The sequence below is a fragment of the Rhincodon typus genome, chromosome 6, assembly GCF_021869965.1.
Source record: "Rhincodon typus isolate 14 chromosome 6, sRhiTyp1.1, whole genome shotgun sequence".
NCBI classification, from domain to species: domain Eukaryota; kingdom Metazoa; phylum Chordata; class Chondrichthyes; order Orectolobiformes; family Rhincodontidae; genus Rhincodon; species Rhincodon typus.
The window spans coordinates 20,598,175-20,614,089 of NC_063337.1; the positions used below are offsets into that span (position 1 = coordinate 20,598,175).

Consider the following 15,915-nt stretch of genomic DNA (forward strand, 5'->3'; position numbering starts at 1 on the left):
GAGTGCAGGTGAAACCTCGGTTTGATGTTTCACCAGAAAGATTACATCTCAAATGATGCAGCATCACTCCAAATTGGACTTGTCAACCTAGATTTTCATATGATATCCTCTAGAGCAGTGCTTCAACCCATAAAGTTAAATCAGAGGCAAGAACTTTACCAACTGAGCCATAGACATTTCATCAGACCAGAAGTAGGGAAGTCTGATATTATTCAGAACTAGTGTAGCTCTGCAGACAATGAAACAGTCCATGTCTGCAACATGATTTGGACAATGTCCAGCTTGGGCTATTAAGTGGCTAGAAACATTTGTACCACACAGATGCAAGACAATGAGCACCTCCAACAAGAATCTAAACAGTCCTCATTGACATTTTAAGGGATTCTCATTGTTGAATCCTCCGGCACGGGGAGGTAATGACCTAGTGGTAGTATCGCTGGACTGTTTATCCAGACCACCCACACCCACATTGTGGATGCTAGAGCGAATTGATGTTCTGCAGCAAAAACTGCCTCGTAACTCCCCAGAGACTTGAGCGTGTAATCTATGCTGACATATTTAAATATACCAAGTTATTGACCACATTACTTCCTTTTCTAGTCCCATGTTAGATGATTATGGCTAACAGTTTTACCCTCTCCGATGATGATCCCCTCTTGTTCAAATTTGCTATCGTCACTTCTCACAAAACAGATAATGTTCTGGGGACCCGGGTTCGAATCCCGTCACGGCAGATGGTGGAATTTGAATTCAGTAAAAAAAAAAAAAAAATCTGGAATTAAAAATCTAATGATGACCGTGAATCCATTGTCGATTGTCAGGAAAAACCCATCTGGTTCACTAATGTCCTTTAGGGAAGGAAACTGCCATCCTTACCTGGGCTGGCCTACATGTGACTCCAGACCCACAGCAATGTGGTTGACTCTAAACTGCCGTCTGGGTAATTAGTGATGGGCAATGAATGCTGCCTAGCCAGTGACGCCCTCACCCAATGAATAAATAAATAAATAAATCCACGTCGAATGTCACCATTTCCCATAATCATAACTGGACCACCCACAGCCACATTGTGGATGCTAGAGCAAATTGATGTTCTACAGCAAAAACTGCCTTGTAACTCTCCAGAGACTTGAGCGTGTAATCTAAGCTGACATATTTAAATATACCAAGTTATTGACCACATTACTTCCTTTTCTAGTCCCATGTTAGATGATTATGGCTAACAGTTTTACCCTGTCCAATGATGATCCCCTCTTGTTCAAATTTGCTATCATCACTTCTCACAAAACAGCTGTCAGTCGAGCATCCTTGCAAATGACTGCTCCATCTCCAATCCCTGGAAATCCTTGAATGTGCCATTTCCTGCAAAATCTGTGCCACTCTTTCATGGGACTTGAGGTTCGAATTCCTTGAATCAGGTTTCTGCTCCTCTACAGTACTGACGTAACTCTCATCAAAATCACAGAGCTCAGCTTTTTGTCTTCCTTGTTCTCAACTCGTCTGTGACCTTTTGTAATTGCCCACACGCTGTCATCAAGTGCCTTTCCAGCATCTTCCAGCTGCGTGGTATTGCATTCAGCTGATTCCAAACAGTTACCTGTAGTAGCTACTATTCCTGCTTCCACACCACTGTCTCTGGAATCACTCGGGCCTCTTCAGATGTTTCTCATCTATATTTTGCCTCTTAGTGCCATTACCCCCAAAAGAATCAATTTCTACATGGAAGTGTTAACAACTTACTTTGTCTTTTGTTGTGGGCTCCCGCAACATCCCTTCCACTTGCTCCTCCACCCACTGTCGACATCGTAAGTACCATCATTTCCAGTCCTTTGTAGCTCGGGTTGTGGATGAGATTGTTGACCTGCTCGCCAAGCTGGCTTGTTTTCATTCAGATGTTTCGTTACCAAGCTAGGTAACATCATCAGGGAGGCCTCCGATGAAGCGTCGTTGTTCTACTCCGCTTAGAATTTATACTGTCTGGTCTGTTATGGTGAGTAGTGTCACGTCTGGTTTTGTTCTGTGCAGGTTTGTAAATAGGGTCCAATCCTATGTTTGTTGATTGCATTATGGGTTGAGAACCATGCCTCTAGGAATTCCCATGAGTGTCTTTGTTTGGCTTGGGCTACTTTAGTTGCATTGACTCAGTTAAACTGATGACTTTCATTGTCCAAGCATACTGATATTAAGAAAGTTTGTCATGTTGTTTTGTTGCTAGCTGATGTTCATGTATTCTGATGGCTAGTTTCCTTCCTAATGTTTGTGGCAGTCGTTGAATGGTGTTTCGGAAATCACGTTGGTTCTGCATGTTGTGGGAATGGGGTCTTTAATCCTTGAAAGTGTTTGTCGTAGAATGGCGGTGGGCTTGTGTGCACGATCATGATTCCTAGTGGTCTTAGGAGTCTCATTGTCAGTTCTGATATGTTCTTGATGTAGGGCAGGATGGCCAGTGTGTTAAGGCAAACTGCGTCCTCTTGTTATTGTCTATTTAGTAGGCACTCAACAAACATGCAGAATTGAACCCCATATACAAACCTTCACAGAACAAAACCGGAAATGACACTACTCATTACTAATTGTAGTAAAGAGGTGATCTTGATATAAAATAGATGTTAATGATGACTGCACATGATTGAAAAAAGTTACCTTTTGCTGAGAGCAAACCCACGCAAACAAGGTAAGGGTGAAGAGTTCTAGTTAAAATAGAGGACGATGTTCATGCTCTAAAGTTGTTGAACTCAATTGCTGAGCCCTGAAAACGGCTAAGTGCTTAGGCAGAAAAGGTGTTCCTTCAACTACATTGGGCTTTGCTGGAAAATCGCAGCAGATCTGGGATGGAAATGTTAACATGAGAAAGAGGATGTATTGAATGATTGGAAGGTCAAGGTTATTCTTTATGGACAAAGTGGAATTATTCCTCAAAGTTATCATCAGGCCTGTGCTTGGTATTGCCGTTGTAGAAGAGCGATTACAGTAGACTAAATTGAAAGGTGTACAAGTAAATAACTACTTCACCTTGGTATATTTGGGGAGGGAAGAGGTAAATGGGCATGTGTTTCAATTTCTGCAATTGACTGGGAAGGTACTGAGGGTAAAGTCACCATAGTACTATCAGACTATAGGCTGCATTCATTAGAGAGATACGACTGGTGATGGTTTAACCTGAGCGTTATTTAGCCTCAGGTGAAGGAGATGTTAAGAAAGGATCTTTTATGGTAACCTCAGCCAGTGTGGAAATTTAAAACTTCATTGTTCGTTTCACTCTGCGTTGGAAAACAGCTGTCCAACCAACTGAGCTTCCCAATATTTCCTGCTTCCGTTTTATTGCCAACTAACTCTCCTCTCCCTAGCAAACTGAGTAACATGTTCCTTTCTTCAAAGTGATGGTGCAGCCAGGCTATGATCATTTGAGTTATTTATATAACTCCAATCATGGTGGTACACATCATGCAAGACAGTAGTCCTGATTGATGTGATAGAAGACTGTGCTCCCTGTTACATTATCAGGAATCAAAACTGTAGAGTTTTTTTCGTAGTGCACCAAGCTCCTACTGTGTACAAATCTAATAGTTCAAAATAAGTTGGCAATGACAGGCAGAAAAGCCCTAGCATGTGATATAGCTGCAGTTGGAACTGTTCTTCTGAAGAGGAAACAAATAAGAGTTTTATCTGATCACTTGCCAGCACTGCTGACATTTCACCTTGTTCAGACCCCTCCGTCTGAGAAATTAACCAAGTAGACAAAACTGTTAGAGCCAGAGGGCTCCTGGAATTTGATCTGTAATTGTCATTTACAGCTCCCCTGGACAACTTTAGGTTGTGGTCTTGCTCTAGTTAGCTGGTGCCATCATGTTTTTCATTTAGTCGTTGCTTTCTCTCTTGTCGCTGCTTTTCCCATTTGTTCTTTCCTCTCTTACCGACCCAACTTTCCTTGTACTTAAAAACTGAATATACACAAAGTCATGAGCAGGGCCATGGTCCTCTGTAAAGCAAAATGAATTTAAAATTTGGTATTCTTGCACTAATCCTGATAAGTACAAAGTGAATAGCTTGAATGTCATGTTTCTTTTCTCAGAAGTGCTTGGGTTCTGCACTACTGAGTGACTGTTTCCTTAAAATGTTAATTCTGTTTCCCTTTGCAGACTTGCATAATATTTCCAGCATCATCTGTTCTGATATTGGCCTGTCCTTTTTAGATGTAGTGAGAGAAAGCAGGGAGTGAGTGAAATACAGGTTTCTTTCCCTTTGCCTAAGTGGTGAAGTGTGGTCCTTCTCAAATATTGGATTTCAGAGATAGATTCAGGGATTTCAGGGATTCAGGTTGCAGGGTGAGAGCCAGGGTCAAATATTCTATTTACACCCAATTCATTTTTAATCTCTTTATTTACTGCATCACAAGTGTGGCTGAGCTTTGCATCAGTTGGTAACACTCCTGCCTCTGAATCAGAAGGTTGAGCATTCTAGACCTATCCCCGCTCTTGAGTACAACAATCGAGACTCACTCCAGTGGTGATCCTGGTGCATGAATCGCAAGAAATGAGCGTCCAAGTTCAGCGGGTAATAGGGAAGCCAAATGTAATGTTGTAAAGTCAGATCTACAGCGCAGAAAATGTCTCTTCAACCCATCATGTCTATGCTGGTCAACCACCCAACTATTCTAATCCCATTTTCTAGCACTTGGCCCATAGCCTTATCTGCCTTGGCATCGCAAGTGCAAGTTTTCTGTCTGTACCACCCTTGTAGGCAATGAGTTCCAGATTCCCACCAACCTTTGGTTTTTAAAAAAAAAAATTGCCTAACATCATCTCTAAACCATCTGTCCCTTACCTTGAATCTATGCCTCCTTGATGTGGAGGTGTCTATGCCTCTTTTTCATTGATCCTCCATAAAGGGGAAAGGTTTCTTCCTGTCTATCCAACTGTGCCCCTTATAATTTCATATATCTCAATCATGTCCCCTCTCAATCTCCTCTGCCCGAAGGAAAACAATCCTAGTCTACCAATCACTGTTCACAACTGAAACTCTCCTGCTCAGGCAACATCCTGGTAAATCTTCTCTGCACTTTCTGCAGCGCTATCACATCTCTTGTATAATGTGAATTCTGGATCATCTCTCAATATTGTATTAGTCAAGGCATAGAGGAAGTTAGGCTGGAAATGCACAAAACGTTGATCAGGCTACAGTTACAGTATTGAGAGATGATACCACATGCTACCTTAATCACTTTATCTACCTGTCCTGATACCTTACAGAATTGATGGACAAGTACACCAAGGCTTCTCTGATCCTTGCTGCTTTCCAAAGTTCAACCATTCATTATGTATTCCCTCACCATGTTTGTCTTACTTGAGTGCATCACTTCACGTTTATCTGGATTGAATTCAGTTTACTGCTGCACAACCCATCTAACCACCCTGTCTACATGCTGTTGTAGTTTAAGACTATCTTTCACAAATTACTACTAATTTTTGTATCATCCATGATCTTATGGATCACCCCTCTAGCATTCAAGTATCACCCAATCACCTCTGCGATTCCCTTCCTTGCCTCACTTAACAAGTTAGGATATGTTTCATCAGGCTCTCGAGATTTATCTACTTTTTGCCTGCCAGACCATTTAAAACCTCTTTGTCAATGCTAATTTCTTCAATTGTATCACAGACCTTTTCCCTGATTTCTGTACCCATATTGTGTCTCAAGAGTGAACTCTGACCGAAAGTATTCATTTAGAACCCTACATACATCCACTGGCTCCATGTACTACTTACTACTGACTACTGTGGGCCTTAATGGCCGCTACTCTTTCCCTGGTTATCCTTTTTACCCTTAATATACCTGTAAAACAACTTGTAGTTTTCCTTTATTTTACCTGCCAGTATCCTTTCATATCCCCTTTAGAAGAACTCCCTTTTTTAAGTTCCCTTTTGCACATTCTATAATCCTCGAGGACTTTTGCTGTTTTGAGCACTTGGTATCTGCCATAAGCCTCTGGCTTCTCTTAATCCAATGCTGTATAACTCTTGATATCTAGGGTTCATAGGATTTGAAGCTTACTCCACTCTTTTTCTTTATTGAAACGTGTTGATCCTGTACTCTTCATTTTTTTTTTTGAATACTGCTGTTCTGTAACAGATTTACTTGGAAGTATCTGTTCCCAATCCTCTATGGCCTGATCGTATCTGATCTTATTAAAGTCAGCCATCTCTAGTTGAGAGCTTTGATTTCAGGCCCATTCTTGTCGTTTCCCATAACAATCTTGAATCTAATGAAGTTATAACTGCTGTCTGCAAAATGCTGTCCCATTGATACTTCAACCACTTGCCCAGTTTTGTTACCTAAAATTAAGTCCAGGACTGCCCGCTCTCTTGTTGGCGTTTCTGCGAACTGGCTTCAAAAGCTCTTCTGGAAGCATTTTAAAAATTCCACTCCCTCCAGACCTTTCAGACAAAGACTACCCCACCTGATGTTGTGGTAGTTGAAATACCCTAGTATCATGACCCTATTACTTTTACACTTCCCTAAAATTTGCCTTCATATCTGCTCTTCTGTTTCTCTCCAACTGTTACTTAATCTGTTGAACACTCCTAGTCATGAGATTACTCCCCTTTTGGTTTTGAAGTTCTACCCATTTAGCTTCATTTGAGGTGACTTCTAAGCTGTGACACATTCGCTGATCAAAATTGTCACAGCTCTTCCTGTTTTATGTCCTCTCTTGTCTCACCTGAAGACCCTGTAACCTGGAATATTGAGCTGCCATTCCTTCCCCCCCCACCTCAGCCATTTCTCAGTAAGAGCAATGACATCATGTCCATATGTTTTAATTTGTGCCCTCAACTCATTTGCCTTATTTATTTTAATGCTCAAGATCTGATGAATAACATCTAATCTTGCCATACTCCTTTGTACGTTAACTGGCCTATAATGTTCATCTGCTGTCTCTTCTAGTTTCGACCATTCATGTTCACCTGCAGAACATCCTCTCTGGATCACACACCTTGCAAAGTTAGTTTAAACTCTCCCCAACAGCACTAGCAGATCTCCTTCCAAGGGTGCTAGTTCTATTCCGGTTCAGGTGCAACTCCTTCTCCTTGTACACATCTCACCGCCCCCACAAACTGTCAATGTCCACAAAAAATCTAACGTCCTTTATTTCAAAGAAAATGGAGTATAAAAATAAGAAAGCCTTGCTAAAAGTATATAAGGCATTAGGAAGACCAGAGCTGGAATACTGTGAACTGGAGGGCATAATCTTAGTCTAAGGGATCACCCATTTAACACAGATGAGGATTTTTTTTTCCTCTGAGGCTAGTAAATCTATGAAATTCTGTATTGCAGATGGCTGCCAAGACTGAGTGGTTAGATTTTAAGTTACTATCATGGTCATGATAGATTTTTACAGGAATCAAGGGGTTATGGGGAAAAGGCAGGACATTGGAGTTGAGGATTATCAGATCAGCCATGATGCCATTGCATGTTGGAGCAGATCCAATAGGCCAAATCACCTACTTCTACTCTGACGTCTTGTGTTTGATGATATTCTGTAGCAGATGGCGAAAATGGCAGAGGAAGGTCCTCTGGAGATTTGCAGGATGGAAATGAAGACCAGGGGAACCCTATCATTGTTCTTGAAGAGGAAGGGATGCAGGCAGTCATATGGGAAATAGTTAAGGACCCCCTCAACTATGGTGGCGGGAGATTTCTTGGTGAGACAGGGTGACATGTTGGAGGCACACCTGAGAAGTACGGTATCATAGCAGATGCAACAGAGATGGAGAAACTGGGAAAATGGAATGGAATCCTTACAAGAAACGGAGTGCATTCTTTAACAATTTGAAAGAAAGAGAAGTGCTTGCCTGACATCCAATGTCAGGTGGATAGAAATGGCCTACAGCTGACTATTGGGAATACTGAAGCCATTTTTTTCATCACCACCACGAATTTGGTAGCCACTGATCCCAACCCTCTGACAGTTATGTGGCTAAATCAGATGTTAGTGTAATATTTGACACCCCTTGTTGAGATTTATAGTGGCACCTGTGTGATAACCAAAACTGACATTTTCAGCCTCCATAACATCTGCCTTAAATCATTTACTGCTAAAGCCCTCATTGACACTTTTGTTAATACCATGGCTTGTCTAGTCCAATGTATTCTTGGTTGGCCTTCCCTGTTCCACCTTTCTTAAACTTGGACTAAATGTTTTCTGCTTGTGTCTGATCTCTCACCAAGTCCTATTCATCTGCCACTGGTGCAGTTGCTGACTTATGTTGTCTCAAAGTTCAGCAGCTTCAAGTTTTCAAATTCTCATCCTTGCTTTTGAATACCTCATTGACTCCACTTTGTAGTTCTGAAATAACAAATGGATTTGCAGGTAAAATTGACAAATTTAAAGTGTCAGACAGTGATTGCCAAGAAGAGCAATATCTTACATTAATGTAGCTCCTTTAAGACAAGGGTTGCAGTCATGTTTGCAGAAGTATAACTGGAAAAACATTAATGCCAAACCAAAATTGAAGAGCTGTAAGGAGAAATGACCAACTTACTCAAAAATATGGTGTTAAATAGAGGCAAAAGAAGCAAAATGGTATTTCACAAGGGTGCAGTCACAATGCTGGTATTGTACTACAAACCTCCCAACTGCTGATAGGAGGTAGAGGAAGAGATATGTAGTCAGATTCTGGAAAGACGTGAAAATAACAGGGTTGTTGTGGTGGGTGATTTTAACTTCCCCCATATTGACTGGGATTCCCTTAGTGCCGGGGGTTTGGATGAGAACCAGTTTGTTAGGTGTGTCCAAGAGGGATTTTTGAAACAGTGTGTGGATAGTGCAATGAGGGAGAGGACTATACTGGACCTGGTATTGGGAAATGAGCCCAGCCAGGTGGATTAAAGTTACAATGGGAGGGCATTTTGGGAATAGTGATCATAATTCTGTACGTTTTCGGATACTTATTGATAAGGACAAGATTGGACCTTGAATAAAGGTGTTAAATTGGGGGGAGGCCAACTATAACCGAATTGGGCAAGAATTGGAGAATATGGATTGGGAGCAGCTGTTTGAGGGTAAATCTGCATCTGGCAGCTAGGAGACTTTTAAAGACCAGTTGATTAAAGTGCAGGATAGGAAAGGCAGAATTCGGGAACCTTGATGGAGGGGAAATTGAGCTTAGTCAAAAAAAGGTACCATGCCTAAGGTGTAGGCAATTAAAAACGGACACAGTCCTTGAAGTACATAGAGAAAGTAGGAAGGAGCTCAAACAAGGAGTTAGGATGACTAAAGTGGGCCATGAAATGTCCTTGGCCAGCAAGGTTTAGGAGAATCCCAGGGCATTTTATACACATGTTAGGGGCAAGAAGATAGCTATGGAAAGAGTAGGCCCACTCAGTGATAAAGAAGGGAGGTTGTGTGGAGCCATAGGAAATGGGTGAGACATTAATGAGTACTTTACATCGGTATTCACAAAAGAGAGGGACATGAGTGATGTTGAAGTTAGGGAAACGTGTGTAAATACTCCCGGGCAGGTCCATGTCACGAAGGAAGAAGTGTTGGGTGACTTGAAATGGTAGGCAAGTTCCCGGGGCCAGATGGGATCTATCCCACGATACTGTGGGAGGCAAAGGAGGAAATAGCTCGGGCTTTAACATCTTTGCATCCTCTTTGGTCTCAAGCAAAGTTCCAGAGGACTGGAGAATGGCCAATTTTCTTCCTTTGTTTAAGAAGGGAATCCAAGTATTTACAGGCCAGTGAGCCTGATGATAGTGCTGGGGAAGCTATTGGAGAATATACTGAGACAGGATTTATTCGCATTGGGAAGCAAATGGATAGGCAGCGTGGGTTTGTGCAGGGAAGGTCATGTCTCACCAACTTGATGGAGTTTTTTGAGGTGACAAGAACAATTGAAGGACGGGCAGCGGATGTTGTCTACATGGACTTCAGTAAGGCATTTGATAAGATACCTCATGGCAGGCTGGTACAAAAGGTGGAATTTCATGGAATCCGGGGTGTGTTGGCTAGATGGATATAGAACTGGCTTGGTCATAGAAGATAGAGAGCAGTGGCGGAAGGGTGGTTTTTGGAATAGAGTAACTAGTGGTGCTCTGCAGGGATCAGTGCTGAGACCTTTGGAGGATATCAAAAGGATACAGCAGGATATAGTTTGCAGAGAAGTGGCAGATGGAGTTTAATCCAGACAAATGTGAAATGATGCATTTTGGAAGACAAAATTCAGGGGCAAATTATACCATAAGCAGCAGAACCCTGAGGACCTTTGACATTGAAGGATCTGGGCATACAGGTCCATAGATTCCTGAGAGTGGCGACACAGATGGGTAAGGTAGTCAAGAAGGCATATGACATGCTTGCCATCGTCGGCTGGGGCATTGAATATAAAAGTTGGCAAGTTTTATGTTACAGCCTTATTTGGAATTATTGCGTGCAGTTCTGTTCACCACACTACCAGGGTATGTGGATGCTTTGGAGAGGGTGCAGAGAAGGTTTATCAGAATGTTGCCTGATCTGGAGGATTTTAGTTATGTGGACAGGTTGGATAAACTCAGATTGCTTCCTGTGTAACCCGAAGAATGACATTGGTAGTATGGAACGATCATCCAGATCATCCCTACTAAGGATATTAGACTAATTTGCAGTGGACAAGTGTGGAGCTGTAACAATCCAGATGAATTTCTGCTCATGATATAATGGGATCATCATATTTGCTGATGTAATTGAGTTTCAATTCTGGAAATAACTGCAAAAGTAGGTTACATGCATATACGTTCTATACTTAAAAGGCAGGATTGTGCATTTTTGAATGGTTAACCCATTTACTTGTTAGTGCTTTATAGCCTTTCTTAAAAAAAATTCCTGCGTGCCTGTGTTAATATCCATGATGTGGCTGGTTACTCTTCATAGAAACAAATGGAAAACGATTTCTCCAGCATATTAATGATTGCTGTAAACAAAAGTGTATAGGAATTTCTTTCAGTTGTCTAAATGTTATTCTCTTTTCTCAGAGTTCCTAGTCTTCCATCATGAATCCTGTTTACAGCCCCGTTCAACCTGGGACTCCTTACGGAAATCCTAAAAACATGGCTTACACAGGTAAATCTGCTTTATTTTAGTTGATACTTCTATTTAATTGGAGGAGGCATCAGTCTTAGTTGGCATTCCATTCTGAAAGAAAAACGTTTAAACTAAATAATTTTGCATGTGTAAGCTTGTGATTAAAATCTTGAGAGTGGAGATGAACAATTTAGTATATGCCCTTTTACTTAGATGTGTTATCAATGTTAGTTCCATTGTAGTTCCACCTTAAAAGTACTTTAAGCTGGCAATTTGGTTTTCGTTCTTAAATCTGTTTCATATGTGCCGACCATATTTGTGATATTGCAGTGAATTGATCATTAAACTCAACACCAAACTATAACTACTTCCTTAGCCTTGTGAATGCTAACCCGTGCTGATCCTGCAAACAGTAATTAGATTCAGTATTTAGTTATTGGATTTCTCTCTCTCAATTCACTCATGGGATGTGGAGATCACTGGCTGTTGCCAGCATTTATTGCCCATCCCTGTTACCCTTGAGATGGTGGTGGTGACCTGCCTTCAGCCACTGCATTATGCTGTATGTGAATCCACAATGCCGTTATGAATGATTGCTGTGTGGGTCAAGATAGTTTTGAATTTTATTTATTGACTCCTAGTTGAAGGATGCCATGTGGCCAATCTGTCTATCTTGGTCAACCAAGATCTGACAACATTGCACTTAATCCCACTTTCTACCTCTTGGCCTATAGCGATGCAAGAGAATACCTAAAAATTGCTTAATTATTGAGAGTTTCTTTCTCAGCCACTCTTTCAGGTAGTGAGTTCCATATTGCAACCACCCTCTGGGTGAAAAGAATAGTAAGAATATAACGTGGCAGTAATGTCCCGTCTTCTGGGGCCGAAGTGGCAGAAGTTCCACTTTTTTCAGAAGTGTCATAACAAGTCTGAACAGATTGATTTAAAAATGTTTAAACTTAAATAAAGTTGACCCTTCAGATCCTTGTGTCAATTCCACCGTTCAATACAATCATGGCTGATCATAGAATCCCCACAATATGGAAGCAGGCCTTTCGGCTTAAGTCCACACCAACCCTCCAAACAGCATCCCGCCAAGACCCACTCCGTCCCTATCCCTGTAACCCTGCATTCCCCATCGCTAATTCACCTAACGTACATATCCGTCGACACTATGGGCAATTTAACGTGGGCAGTCCGCTTAACCTGCATGTCTTTGGACTCTGGGAAGAAACCAGAGCACTTGGAGGAAACACACGCAGACATGGGGAGAATGTGCAAACTCCACGAAGACAGTCGCCTGAGGATGGAATTGAACCTGGCGTCTTATGGCATTGGTTCTAGCCACTGTGCTGCCCATCCATCTAATCTACCTAACCTGCAATTTCTGCCCTGTCTCCTATTCGTAGATTCTGTGAGATCAATTATCCGTTGTACACGTGAATATTCACAATGATGGGCACACATAACTCTCTCGTGAGAGAATTCAAGAGAATCATAACCTATAAGTTAAGCAATTTACCCTCTTTTTCAGTCATAAATAACTAACTCCTTACTCTGAAATTGCTTGTGCTCTAGCATCCTCAGGATGCCAGCTCTCTACCTGATAGCAGATACAGAACACGTTTTTCTTAGACCCTGTTTAGTGTGTTGCATACAGTTCTGGGTACCAACTACAGGAAGGGTGTGATTGTGTTAGACAAATTGCAGTTAAAATTTTCAAGAATAGTTCCAGAGACAAGACACTTCATTATGAAAATGGGTTGGAGAAATTGGCACTATTTTCTTCCAAGAAAAGACTAAGGAGATCTGATAGAAGTTTTCAAAGCAATGAAAGGGCTAAGTAGAGTAGGTGGGGAGAAACTGTTTTAGCTCATAGAAGGATTGGGAATGAGAGGACATTGATTTGCAAAAAGAGAAAATGTGGTGTGAGAAAAAGAAATCTTTTTCCCGGTTCAGGTTTGGAGTGCACCGCCTGGACATGGGGTGAGAGTCTAAGGATACGGGGTAAAACATTTAGGATTGAGGAGAAATTTCTTCATCCAGCAAGTGGTGAGTCTGTGGAATTTCCTACTGTAGAAAGCAATCGAGGACAAACATTATATCCAACTCTGTTGAAATCGTATAACACATCTGCCTAAAGGGATCGAAGGATATTGAGGGGGTTAAAAAAAGCAGGAACAAGAGTTGGATGATCAACCATAATCATTAATGACAGAGCAGGTTCAAAGGTCCGAATGGTCTACCCCTGCTCCTTTTTTTCTGTGTTTGTGTGGTGGGGATAGGTTAAACTGAGGTATTCAAGGGGTTATTGGATGCTGACTTTGGGCGTTAGATGCTTAATTAAATTGATAAATGTGCAAAATTATGTAGAAAGGCAGGATAATGGCACTAATTTAAGATGCTCATTTAGAGAACTGATTCGGCGTGATGGGCTGAATGGTCTCCTTCTGCGCCTGTGAATCTGTATCTACCCTGTAAAGCTGCTTCAGAATCGTATTTAACGTGTTTTTTGATTTTGATTTTATTATCGCGTGTACCGGAATACAGTGAAAAGCCTTGTTTATGAGCAGTGCAGATCATAGCAAGCAAAGGATGTACAGATCAAAAAGACTTAGAAGCATACAGGTGACATTGCAAGTAACGTTATTTGAGGCTAGAGTCAGATAATGCCTGATAATTGCTGGAAAGAAGCTGTACCTGCTTGTGCGTGTGTTCAGGTTTCTGTATCTTCTGCCTGACCAAAGAGGCTTTAGGCAGTCATTAACAAGGTGTGATGGGTCTTTGATGTTGGTCGCCTTAATGTGGCAGCGACTGGTGTAGATAGAATCCATGGATGGAAGGTTGGCTTCCATGATGTTCTGGGCCGTACACGCCACCTTCTGGGCAGAGCAGTTGCCATACCAGGCCGTTAGGCATCCGGACAGTATGCTTTCAATGGTGCATCTGTAGAAGCTGGTGAGGGACTTTTTGGACAGGCCACATTTTCTAAGTTGCCTAAGGAGGAAGAGGTGTTGTGCCTTCTTGACTGTCGCATTTACTTAGAAAGTCCAGGACAGGTTGTCGGTTATTGTCACTCTGAGGAACTTGATGCTGTTCACTCTCTCAATCTCTGTTTTGTTGATGTGTTTTCTTCCTTTCTTTCTAAAGTTGATAATCAGTTCTTTAGTTTTGCATTCAGACAGTTAAGATATAGATTGTTTTCATTGCACTACGTCACCAAGCTCTCTGTCTCCCTTCTGTATTTTGACTGGTCGTTGTTAGTTATCCGTCCCACTACTGTGTGTTGTCAGCAAACTTGTAGATGGCGTTTGTTCGGAATTTGGCAACACAGTCATAGGTTTACAGGGAGTACGGTAGGGGGCTAAGGACGCATCCCTGGGGTCTCCAGTATTGTGTTATTGTGGAGGAGGTACAGCCACCTATCCTTACTGCAGCCTAATGGTCAGAAAGCTGAGGATCCAATTGCAGAGGGCAGAGCTGAGATTAAGATCGTGCAGTTTTGAGATCAGTCTGGAGGGGATAATGGTGTTGAAGACGGAGCTGTAGTCAAAGAGCAGGAGTCTGCTGTAGGTGTTAATAAGATTACTATTTATTCTTAAACTCCAAAGAGCACAGACCCCAAATTATTCAATCTGTCATCACAGGACAACTCCATCATCCCTTGAACCAATCTAGTGAATCTTTATTGTACTGCCTCCAGGATAACTGTAAAAACCATCTTTACTTTTTTAAACTAAAATAATAGGCATTTGTGCTGACTTTAAATCAAGAATTTGTGGATAATGATGTACTTTTTGTTTGAAAAAAATGAATTGCTGGAATTCATTACAGTTATATCATAAATTGACTTATTAAAATAGTTGGGGGAATGCTAGACACATTGGCTCTGTGGATATGTCTCAGCAGTTTTGCCCAGAGATACGATCTTGATTAGTTTTCAATTATGACTAGTTGCCTGTGTTCAGGAGCACTCAGCATAATAACTTGTTGATAGATTCCTTGGCGAGTGAACATAGCTTTCTGTTGATTGACGATGCAGGAGAACCATCCAGCTTGTACCTTGTTTCATGGTTTGCTCTGAAAGAAGGTGCCCCTTACACATAGCTTTCCCTCTTCCTTGGTTCAATTTTCCCAAATTTGCTAGGTACTGGAAAGGGTCCATCCGTCCAGAACGTAGCAATAGAAAGGAGATAGGCAGAAAACAGGTAACCATAGGCCAGTTAACTTTATCTGTTGTGGTGAAGTAGTTAGAATTGATCCTTCAAGAGTTTATAATTGGGTACTTGGAAAAACCCAAGGTAATGAAGATAAATTAGCATGATTTTGCAAAAGGATGATTATGTTTAATCAATTCTGTGAAGGAGTAACCTGTACTATAGATAAAGGGAAGCTGATTTATGTACTGTACTTGAATTTCTAGAGGGCATTTGATAAGGTTGAACATAAAGGTGTTGTGGCAAAGTAAGAGCTCATTTTGTAAAGGGTAACATACTAGCATACTCAGAAGATTGGCCAGCTAACAGAAAGTAATATGTATAAATGGTTTTTCTCTAGATTTGTCATGATTGGGGTCCTGCGGGGGTCTGTGCTGGGCTTGCAACTTGTTACAATTTATATCACTGACATCAATGAGGGGGCATAGGCATGATGACTAAATTGCAGATGAGACAGTGAAAGATAGGAAAGCATGTTATGAAGATGACAGCAAGGATGCAGACTAATATAGGTTAAGCAGTGGACAAAAAAATTGGAAGATAAAATATATTGTGGGAAAATGTCATGTTTGGCAGAAAGAATGAAAATGCAATGTATTACCTGAATTCACAATGACTGGAATTCTGAAGTGTGTAGGG

At 41.4% G+C, this 15,915-nt stretch overlaps 1 protein-coding gene across 4 annotated transcripts in view; it reads left to right on the plus strand.

Moving 5' to 3' along the window:
* Positions 1 to 15,915, plus strand: part of fam168a (family with sequence similarity 168 member A) — a 128,776-nt gene that overhangs the window by 31,628 nt on the left and 81,233 nt on the right. For all 4 annotated transcript variants that reach the window (XM_048597638.1, XM_048597636.1, XM_048597637.1 and 1 more), the window contains exon 2: positions 11,011 to 11,098. In XM_048597638.1, coding sequence (XP_048453595.1) covers positions 11,029 to 11,098 — 70 coding nt within the window. In that variant the 5' untranslated portion in view covers positions 11,011 to 11,028. The remainder of the gene's footprint in view (positions 1 to 11,010; positions 11,099 to 15,915) is intronic.